The sequence below is a fragment of the Pinus tabuliformis genome, chromosome J, assembly GCF_031772625.1.
Source record: "Pinus tabuliformis cultivar Carrire ecotype Pingquan chromosome J, CPIR1, whole genome shotgun sequence".
In the NCBI taxonomy this organism is placed as follows: Eukaryota; Viridiplantae; Streptophyta; class Pinopsida; order Pinales; family Pinaceae; genus Pinus; species Pinus tabuliformis.
This window is the reverse complement of record NC_142295.1, coordinates 1,234,527,264-1,234,538,788: the sequence shown is the minus strand read 5'-3', so window position 1 is coordinate 1,234,538,788 and position 11,525 is coordinate 1,234,527,264. Positions and strand designations below refer to the sequence as shown.

At 36.0% G+C, this 11,525-nt stretch overlaps 1 protein-coding gene across 1 annotated transcript; it reads left to right on the top strand.

Annotated features, from left to right (window-relative positions):
* Nucleotides 1-10,084: 10,084 nt before the first annotated feature.
* LOC149231621 (uncharacterized) lies at nucleotides 10,085-11,032 on the top strand. Its single transcript, XM_089381697.1, has one exon. The coding sequence runs from the start codon at nucleotides 10,085-10,087 to the stop codon at nucleotides 11,030-11,032; it is 948 nt and encodes a 315-aa protein (XP_089237823.1).
* Nucleotides 11,033-11,525: the final 493 nt, after the last annotated feature.

Here is an 11,525-nt window from a genome sequence, read left to right as displayed (position 1 = left end):
ACTCAAGTTATTTCTTAGCAATGGTAATAAATTTTCATGTGTCGACATGGTAACATTATCTGTCTACATATTATCAGTGACCGCGTGGTTATAGCTTTCCTATGTAATAAAATATTGAGTTATTTTGTTGCAACTGCAGTTACTATGTATTTACATGTTATCAATGATGGCATGGTTTATTGTAAGCTAGTCACTTAGTGTGTTGCTTATGACATCTCCTGGAATGTAATAAATATTTTATGAAATTATTCCTATTTTCTCAAATTTCTCTCATATAATTAATCGATTAATTCTTTTTCATAGTAATATTTAATATTAATGTTATGATAATTTGTTTATTAAATTTTTGGATGGTGTGATAATTTTTTTGTTTTTTTTAATTTTAATGTTTAGAGTAATATTTTGGATAGTTGGTTAGATTTTTTAAATAAGTAATAGAAAAAGTAACATGCACTTTAAAAAGTAACATCCACTGTAATATCTGATAAACAAAAGTGAATAATAAATAAATAAATAATTGATGGGTGGTTTTAACTAATAAATTATTTTAGTTGCATGTATGTGTCTAAGAACGTGTTTAATATTTATTTGATGAGTGTATTTAACATTGTAGTGTTTAACATTATAAGAAATCATTTTTGTGTATACAAAATGGCATTATTAGAGTATTGGGCCTATTATTCTTCATTAACTTTCTAATTATAAAATGAGTTTATTTCACCATCATTATGGGATATGCTTTCCCATCTCCCTGACCGATATAATAAAGCTAAGAGAAACTCAAGTAAAAGGTGTTTCTATTATATTTGAGAGATATGGATTTCGTATGAAATCCACACCCAGGTATGCTACCACTCTTTAGTTTTAAAAGAGTAAAAAGCCCATTTATGCAGATATTTTTCCACATTGGAGTTTTACCACGTAGATCTTTTGTCTTCAATTTTTTCATTTGTTTTTTTATTGTTTTTTCCATTTTCTATAAAAATTTAAATATGTTAGATCTTTTGTTACTCCTATACCTCTAACCTAGATAGTTTTTTATTGTTTTGTTTTTCTTTATAAGAATTTAAATATGTTAGATCTTTTGTTACTCCTATACCTCTAACCTAGATAGTAGAAATGAAGGATGTTTAATTAAAATGTGCTTATGTCATGTTCGAGAGTGGTATGGATCTCATACAAACTATATTCTCAATTGCGTTCTAGTTAATGTAATTGGCATAACCTTAAAACAACCACTTTTGTGGATCTTTCCTCGCTTCAATGTTTTACCACATAAATCTTGTTTCATCACTCTATTTTGTTTAATTTGCATTTTACTGATTTGATGTTTTTCATGGGATTTTAGGCAGGTAAAGTTTTTTTTTATATTAGGCATATGTTTAGGGTTTTTCATGGTATTAGAGGATGTTTCATATTTAGGAATTTTAGAATATCATAAATTGTTTATATAATCTTAGTTTTAGAAAAACATTTTTTGAGTCTGTTTATTTTTTTTTCACATTAAGTCCACTTTTGCTTTCTAAATTGAGTAGTTTTGCATTTTTCTACTTGTAAATTGTATAATATATAATGACTTTCTAAATTGTATAATATATAATGACTTTCAAGGTGGTTAATGTTCCTAAATGATCTCATTTTAATTATAATATTTGGAAAAATAAGATGATTGATGTTCTTAGGGGAAATAACCTATGGTGGATCATTAATGGTAACATTAGAAAACTATTAGAAGAAAAGGATGTGGTTGAATGGGAAGAATGTTGGAATAATTAAGAATTCTTGTTGGTCAAACTATATTTGATAGTCTGTCGGTAGACTTCGAATCTTTAAATAATCCTATAAAGATGTGAAATGTTCTAGCAACAATGTATGATAATTAATGATGTTTCTACTTATTACTAGAATAGAAAGTCACATAACTACAAACTATGGATTTAAAGAGGATTGAACAATTTCTTATTGACCTTAAGAGTTATATTAACAAAATAAATAATTGTAATTTTTATTATAAGAAGGAATACTCAACATTCATTATTCTAGTAAATACTGAAATTTCATCTAATCTATAATTTTTTCTTTGCAACTAAAGATAGAGAAATTAAAATGTCTAAAGAAACTCTCAAACCTACTTTTCAATACTTCTACAGAAGATTAATTTATGAACAGGATAGGATATTATCATTAGGTTTGATTATTGTTCGAAAACCTACACATTTGGCTAATGGAAGAAAGAAATCCATACAAAGTTCTTAAAAAAGATACCACATCTAATGCTTATAAAAATGCAAGAGCTTTAGGAAAAAAAATGGAAAATATGTAAGTATTGGGGAAAAAACAATCATGCCAAAATAATTACTTTTAGTGGTGTAACAAGCTTGGATAAATCCAAAAAGAAATTCTCTAATTAATAATAGGTTTATCTTACAACGTATTCAATCTAGCCAAATAAATATGTATCCTCTTGCATAGAATGGATCTTAGATTCAGGTGCCTCCAATTTTATGACTTGTAATGCTTCTTTACCTACCTATTATGGAAGCAAAAAAGCATGTCTTGGAAAGTTTCAATTAGTAATGGAAGAAATATTCCAATAGCTAGGTCTATCAATATCAATGTTCCCAACAATGTATTAAGGGATGTGTTTCATATTGAAAGCATGACTATCATTTTTTTAAAAATGTTATAAATTTGACAATTAAATTAATCATGGTGGAAGCAACTTGTTGATCAATTTCTTTTCATGTTCATTCATAAAGAAGGTTTTAAAATTGTCAAAGATAATAAATATATTGTAGGTATTGGTTAGCTATGAGGGATGCAAGTAATAGAAGGCTTATAGGTATTGTGGGTTAAAGAAAGGTGTATCTAGTAAAACAACAGGTTAGGGTTTATTTTGATATATTTACTCGGTGGGAGCTTCATCCAATGGTTTTCTTGGAGGTATTTGTAAATATACAACAAAATTAAGGGTATTTGAATATTCCTGATGTAGGAGTATCTCGCTCAAAATTGTAATTTAGTAGCCATAGGGGTTCTTTTGTTTTCAAGGAAGTTGGTTTCATATCTATTAAATTAATGTAATTATTAATGTTTTGAGTAATTATAGTGACGGATATTTAGAATAGGGATTAATTAGACATTGTGAGGCATATTTGTAAATGTTCTCGAATGTTGGAGAACATGAGAGAATTAGGAAAGTTGAGATAGATTTGGGAATTAATTGTAAATCTTGGATTAGGAATTGGTGTCATGGATTTAGGAACTAAAGAGGATCCTTAGGGATTAGTGAGTCAATAATGGACTTAGAGGATATTCAGGATTTAGTTGAAAAGATTAAGGATTTGAACGAAATGGGTTACAGAACCTTGGATATAAATGTAAGCCTCGAAGGCATAAGAGGGAGGGAGAGTGTGAATTAGAATTCTGAGATTAGATAGAGCTTGATTGTAAGCCTACGGGCAAGTAGGGAAACAGAGGCCACAGATATTGTAAATCAGGCTAGAAAGGAATTATTTTGTATATGTGTGTTTATTAATATAGAGAACCATTTCAGAGTTCATATGATGTGTGTGTGATCAAATTGAACATTTAAGTCTTTCTGAGTGGGAAAGGATTTAAATCGCTGGATAGAATCAGTGTGATTCTAGTTTTTGGCTGATGATTGGTAGATATATTAGAATAATTGCATAATGTGTGTATGCAAAGGATTTCGAGAAGAACGAAGGGAAGAGATAAACAACGAAGATTAAGTCAAGCATTAGTGGAAAGAGGAGCGGTTTCCAAAAGTGGTAAGTGGAATATCGGGTGGCTTCAAAGTTGTAGATGGTATCTAAAATTCGGACCCGATATCGATTAAATCATAACTTAATGCTCCCATCAGTTTTGTCCAAAGGAAATAGACACGTGGAAAATTCTGGACCTGATATGGTATAAAACGCAACTAATAGTTCGTATCGGCTCCATGAAGAATGGCACAAGGTTCAAGGAAGACCGGATGTGATATGTTATGGACTGCAGTTTGTATTCTTTTGAGTTCTGTTTGTAAAGGTGGAGACCATCCGATTGGAGTTTGATCGGGTGAAGCGCCAGTCGTCAGATTAGAGAGAAGATCAACGGCTGAGATTGAATTCTCGCATTTCGCAAAGATGAAGTGTTGTGGCAGATTGTGAACTGTTAGTTCTGCGATATGCGATAAGCCGAGAAGGTGATGATGCGATGACCATCAGATCGTGAAGCCAGATCAACGGTGGTGATTTGATCGCTGAAGGGAGCATTGATATATGTGCAAAGGTTTGTGTATGGGCGGAAAGGTAATTATATGTGGTTCGACGTGTTGTAATATATTTCTATTATATAAAGGTTTATAATAGAAATAGACGAGTTTAATGAGTTTAAAGTGTTGAGCGCATATGATGGTTATGACATATGGTTCGAGGTTAACCAAAGTCTGTAAGCCTGTGTGTTATGAATGCGTGGGCCATTAAAAATTAACCAAAGTTAGGGTAAGGCTGGAATGAATGAGACCTCGCAAATGAAGAGTATTATGGCAAGGGTTATTAAAAAGGTTTCCGCTTAAGAGTTTTATAATGTATTTAATTTGATTCAAGAAAGGGTTAAAACTTTGGATAAAGGGTGAAATTCTTCCACATGGGGTTAATTGAAAACGGAGTAAGCTATAGGACGAGAGAATTTTCCTAAGAATGGAATGATAACTCCTGGGACATGATTGCATATGCATTTCCTATGCATACTATGGGTATAATGTGGCTTAGGCTGCATCATTTTGGTATCAGAGCTGAATTGTGGTTGAGACATTTGGTAAAACGACACAAAGAAATTCTGTGTGAAAATTTATTTGAAAATAATTTAGAACAGAATTATGTTTTAAAGTTGTGAATGCATTTTACAAGTGAATGGTAGAACAAGATCAGCCATAGAACTTGAGGGTGAGATAGTGTGTTATTTTAATCAGGTTTGAAGATGAAGTGTAGCAAAATAATAGGAGAATTTTCAAAGGCAAAGAAACAAAGAAAAGTCTATTCATAGTGCAGACAAGATCATGCAGAGTTATCAAAAACAAATTGATATGTATTATTTTAATTCGGGTTTAAGGATTATGTTTTATTTTATGTTGCATATGAAGGAGTAATATCTCAACAAAGGAACAACAAGAGGAGCTGTAAAAGGAAGGACCAGTTGTGTTCTTGAAGACATAGTAAGTGGATACTCTAAAGGAGAGTGTGGGAGAACCTTGAAGAATTCCAACAGAGGTTGGATAAAGGGGACAATTGTGTTCTCAAAGGTGCATATGAGTTGAAGCCTAGAAGGAGTAGAGAAGATGCTCAAGAGGTTCTTGAGGAGAGAACCAAGTGCTTGACAAAGGCCAAGTATAGAGGAAAGCTTGGTGAGGTAAGTGGCAACAGGGAGGACTTGCTATTGCAGAGGCTTTAGTATAAATCATGGTGAATGAGTGAGGAGCTCATGGAGATGGAGAAGGAGATGGATATTGATAGTCATAGAAGAGGTAGCAAAGGTTCTAAGAGAGACCACAACAGAAGAAGAGTGAAAAAAGATGCCAAGGCAAATGGCATAAGAATGAGTCAAGAGGAAATTGAAAGAGGAAAGTCTGAGATAAATTTCCAACTAGAATTGTTGATGGATATGTCGCAGGAAAACCAGAGGCATGGATGGATTATGAAAAGGAAAGTTAGATGGCATAGATTGCAAGTAAAATGGGAGAAAAGAGTGAATGCTCAATTGAAAGAAGAGTTACTCAGATTAAATGAGTATGTATGTGAACCAGAACATGAACCATTACTTTATGAAAGTAATGAAGAGACAGAAGATAAATCTACAGAGGAGCTGAATCATAGGAAAGGTTAGAACAACAAGGAGATTTGATAACTGAAGCATCAAGTGAGACCAAGAGGTCTTATGGTTTTAAACCTAATATTTTGTGTATGATTGCAGGTACATCACAGGATGATGAACAAACTTTAGAGTTTGTTAAGAAGATGGAGCAGAATATGAAATCTGTTCAGATTAAGACTGAGATTGCAAGATCTTAGAAACGAAAGGAGACAAAAAGGTCTCATGGGAATATGCAACAAGATACTGAAGTTTTCATAGAGAAGGAAGATCAGGATCTTATTCTGATGAAGAATGAAGGAATGTTGTCTCAGAAAGGTAACCTGATGAATTTGATTAATGTTTTTGTTGAAGAACAAATGCAGAAGAATACTAATGCAGCTGATGAAACAAGGATAGCTCTTGAAGAAGGAGGAGAGGCAAATTTGTCTCAAGGCAAAGAAAAGACAATCACAGAAATGAAGAAAGAAGAAGTCTATATTGAAGATTTAGCAAAGGGAGAAAGGATATCTGGTGATTAGTCAATGACAAGTGCAGGTATGAACAATGGTGTAAAATTTTCAAATTCTACTCCAATAGAAATAATTGAGTTATATAGAAAGTTAGATGTTCAAAGAAGAAAGTTGGAAAGACAGAGGATATATACTCAAGATGAATTGTTGAAGAAGGAAGACAAAGAAATTGTCATGAATGAAAATCAGGAAGAAGTTATCAGTTGTAATGAACAAGAGCAGAAGAGTGTCTTAGAAGACAATGTGACAGTAACAAAAAATGTACAAGACAACAGTGAACAAGAGGGTAAGAATGAAATAGTGACATTAAGAATAAGAATTCAACAATCAAGAGAGGAAAGAGTTCACTACAGTGGACAAGTGTAGAGAGACATCATTGAAGCAGATGGTGTGAAAGAGAGATTTGCTGACAATCTTGACAATCCTTTTGAGAGGATGAATTAGCATACTGATGTGCTGATAGAGGAGGAAGAATTAGAGCAACAAGCTGAATTGTTGCCAAAAGAAGAAGAGGTATTGAGGCCTTATGATTTTTATTTTAACAATTGTTTTATGATTACAAGTTTTGTTGCAGATGCTGGAGAAAATTTACTGCAAGTAAGCAGCCAAGTAAAGAAGGAAGAGTTAACCAAGAAAAAGAAAGAGTTTGAAGAAATCCAGAATGTGTAGGTGTAAGAGCTAGTGGACAGCAACAACAAACTGAAGTAGAGAGAAGAAGATAGCAGTCAATGGCAAAGTATGAACCAATCCAAGGATGTGCTGGAAATGGAGATTGAAGAATTGTGGCAATTGATGATGAAGTAGTCTAGGGTGAGGAAAATGAAAGCAACAAGAAGAGATATCAATCAGAGTTTGAAACTGATTGACAAGTAGAGGAAGGTGAAACAGAAGACAACAAACCTACAGTAGCAGCAAAGGTGCAAAAAATTTGGACAGTTACAAACTAAAGCTTGGGACCCTGGAGGTTTTTATTCAACATATGAGGACACATGATCTGGAGATCATGAATCTTTTCAACTTTGGGAGTCTGATGTAGGAGCATCTGGCTCAGAAATTTCATTGTAATTTAGTTGCCATAGGGGGTCTTGTGTTTTCAAGGAAGTTGGTTTCCTATCTATTAAATTAATGTAATTATTAATGTTTTGAGTAATTGTAGTGAAGGATATTTATAATAGGGATTAATTAGACATTGTGAGGCATATTTGTAAATTTTCTCAAATGTTGGACAACATGAGAGAATTAAGAAAGTTGAGGTAGATTTGGGAATTAATTGTAAATCTTGGATTAGGAATTGGTTTCATGGATTTGAGGAACTAAAGAGAATCCTTAGGGATTAATGAGTCAATAATGGACTTAGAGGATATTTAGGATTTAGTTGAAAATATTAAGGATCTAAATGAAATGGGTTATAGAACCTTGGATATAAATGTAAGCCTCGAAGGCATAAGAGGGAGGGAGAGTGTGAATTAGGCTTCAGAGATTAGATAGAGCTTGATTGTAAGCCTACGAGCAAGTAGGGAAACATAGGCCACTGATATTGTAAGTTAGGCCAGAAAGGAATTATTTTGTATATGCTTGTTTATTAATATAGAGAACCATTTCAGAGTTCATATGTTGTGTGTGAGATCAAATTGAATGTTTAAGTCTTTTTGAGTGGGAAAGGATTTAAATAGCTGGATAGAATCCGTGTGACTCCAGTTTGTGGATGATGATTGGTAGATATATTAGAATAATTGCATAATGTGTGTATGTAGAGGATTTCGAGAAGAACAGAGGGAAGAGATAAACATCGAAGATTGAGTCAAGCGTTAGCAGAAAGAGGAGGGGTTTCCAGAAGTGGTAAGTGGAATATCGAGCGGCTTCAAAGCTGTAAATGGTATTTAAAATTCGGATTTGTTGTGTTGTACAACAACCCTCCATTTCTACAAAGGAGAAAAAGCGTGCTATGCAAATGCGATTTGAAATCGCCTCGGCTCTCCATTCTGAAACCCCTGCTTCACGCAACGCTCAACCTTCAATCTGAAGCGCCCTGACTGAAGGTTCTCCAATGACTGCGCTCCCAGGAGGGGCGGGATCCTCCCCCCCTCCATACTTTGGCTCAACCTCTGACAACTCAAGGAAAAAACACAATGATCCTCTGCACAAACCAGCAAGCCTCCCTGAAACAGAGCAAGGACCAGATCCGGCTACCAATGAAGAAGAAACTGTTGTTACATGCGATGACACTGGCAAAGATAGTGGCGGGAATAAGAAAGCTCCTAAGACACAAACAAAGGCGACTTCAGATACATGCGTACCAAAAAAGGCTGAAAGAATCAAAGTCAATTACCCAACGAATGAATCAATGGCGAAATTCAATTCATGAGGGATCATGCACTCATCGGCAAGTTCCTCGGATTCTGGCTTTCTGAAAAGGCCTTGCATGGCTGGATCGCTTCAAAATGGAAGCCTAAGGGACAAGTCACTTTGCAGCTTGGCCCCAAAGGCTTCTTCACGACAATCGTTAACTATCTGGAGGAAAAATCACGAATATTTGAAGGAGGTCCGTATTTCTTTAATTCTTCTGGATTGTACTTAAGAGAATGGAAAGAAAGATTCGATCTAGACAAGGAAGATTTTAGCTGGGCTCCTGTCTGGATACGAATTTATTCCCTCCCTGCAGAATATTGGAAGGAGGAAACTCTAAGGGACATAGGCAATGGCCTAGGGACCTTCATCAAAGCTTCTGAGGAAGCTAAAGCTCAGAGATACACTTCTTATGCCCGGATCTATGTCCAAATGCACCTTTCCAAAGATCTTGCAGATTCGGTAAGTCTTTTCCACGATGACTTTGAGTGGATTCAATCTTTAGATTATGAGCACATTCCTTTTCATTGCAGGAAGTGCCATGAGCATGGCCATCTCTTCAGGGATTGTCCCCTCAATCCTCAACCCAAACCCCCTGTCAATGATCCAAGCACAGACTCAGAAGGCTTCATCAAAATCCCTAATCGCCGCTGTCATGCAAAGAAATCTACCCCTACTCCTGATAGCTCCAAAAAGCTAGACTCCCAGAAAAAATTTGCAATACTCATCCCTAGTGAACCTTCTGAAAATCCTCCAGCTTCATCCTTGGATAACGCTGAACTACCTTCTCCCTCCAGGATCCTCAAGCTTCCTCTTCCTTCAGCTGACTCAGATCCTTCAAGCCTTCCCATCTCCCCTGCTCATAAGATATCAAAACCAGAGAATGCAGCAGAATCTTCCTCAGTGGATCTGGAAGCGGCTCTAATCCTCAGCACTCAAGACAATACTCTCAGGGAAGAACAAAACATGCCCTCAAAAATGGATGAAGATCCAAAGAGTATCAGCTTAGAAGGTTTATACATACTCAAGCTGGAGATAGCCTGCAAACAAAAGGAGTACAACTCAATCCCTCCATGGGAAATCGAAAGGCTAGAAGGAGTTCTCAGCAAAGCGCATCACAACAAATTCTTAGGAATACAAGCAGGAAGCCCATGGGACGGAAAAAAAATCCTAAAAGAAACAAAAAAAAGAGGGCGCAAAATGGACCTGCAGAGGACCATCATACTAGGAGAATTGCTCATGGAATCTGGAAGATTTCCTAAGCTGACAAAGTTCTACAAATCTCAACCCCACAGTTCCTCATGAAGCTTCTTTCCTGGAATGTAAGAGGATTGAACAGTGCTTCCAAACATAGAATGTTAAAAAATGTGATACAACAAGAAAAGCCCTCCATAGTTTTTCTTCAAGAAACAAAAAGCAACAGTACCATCTTAGAAAAGATTCTGAGAAAGATCTGGGCCAGCTGCAGCTCAGTCACTGTGGATGCCTCAGGCGCATCGGGGGGACTAGCGATCATTTGGAACCCACAACTTCTCACTCTTCAAGATTTCCACGCTTCTCATTTCTTTATCCAAGCCACTTTTCATCTCACAGGAACAGACATTCATGGTCACCTTTCAAATGTCTACTTCCCGCAACAATTAAATCAGAAACTGGCGCTTCTGGATACTCTCACGACTCTGAATTCAAACAGACAATTTCCACTTTGGATTGGAGGGGGCGATTTCAACATCATCAGAGTCCTGGAAGAAAAAAATGGCGGCAGAACGAAATTAGAAGGAGACAGTTTTGGCTTTCATAATTTTATTCAAAATAATCACCTCATGGACATTCACACCTCAAATGGAGTCTATACCTGGTCCAATAAACGCAGTGGATCTCAGCACATCGCCTCAAGACTGGATCGCTTTCTTATTTCGGACAATGCCATACACCTTGGAGGGGATTTTCATGCCTCTATTGTGCCCCACGGAGGATCCGACCACTGGCCCATTATGCTGCAATGGGCACGCCCAGGCACAAAAAGCAACAGACCCTTTCGATTTGAGGCGTTTTGGTTCACCAACCCCAATTTCAAATCAGTGGTGAAGGAGGCATGGAAAACCTTCAAACCCTCTGAAGGAACCAAAATGTTCCAATTTCAACAGAAATTGAAAAGTCTCAAACAGGTTCTCAAAAATTGGAATCATACCCAATTCGGCAATATATTTGAGCAGCGAAAAAAATTGGAGCAGCAAATGTGCACTTTACAACAGAAGATTATTATGGAGGGGCGAACAGGAGATAGAGCGCACCAGGAGTAGATCCTTTGGACTGAAATTGAGACACGCAGACAGCAGGAAGAAACTCTGTGGTGGCAGAAATCTCGCATTCGCTGGCTAAAGGAGGGGGAGAAAAACACGAAGTTTTTCCACAGATCCGCAATCCAAAGGAGGATGCACAATAATATAGCATTCATTAACAACAGGCAGGGGGAAAAATTAGAAAAGCATGAAGAAATGGAAAAGGAATTCCAAGAACACTTTCAGGAAATCCTTAAGGAACAACCAGAAAGTAGAGATCACGCTATTAAAAAAATTACACAGCTCATCCCTAAAATAATTACAGAAGGCCACAACAAACAGCTGCTTCAACCCATCTCAATGAAAGATGTGGAAGAGGCTATGGCTCAAATCAAAGATGGCAAAGCACTAGGTCCTGACGGGTTCACAGCAAATTTTTTTCATGAATTTTGGGAGCTGATTAGCACCGAAGTTTGGGAATTAGTGGAGGAATCACGGATAATGCATTGGATTC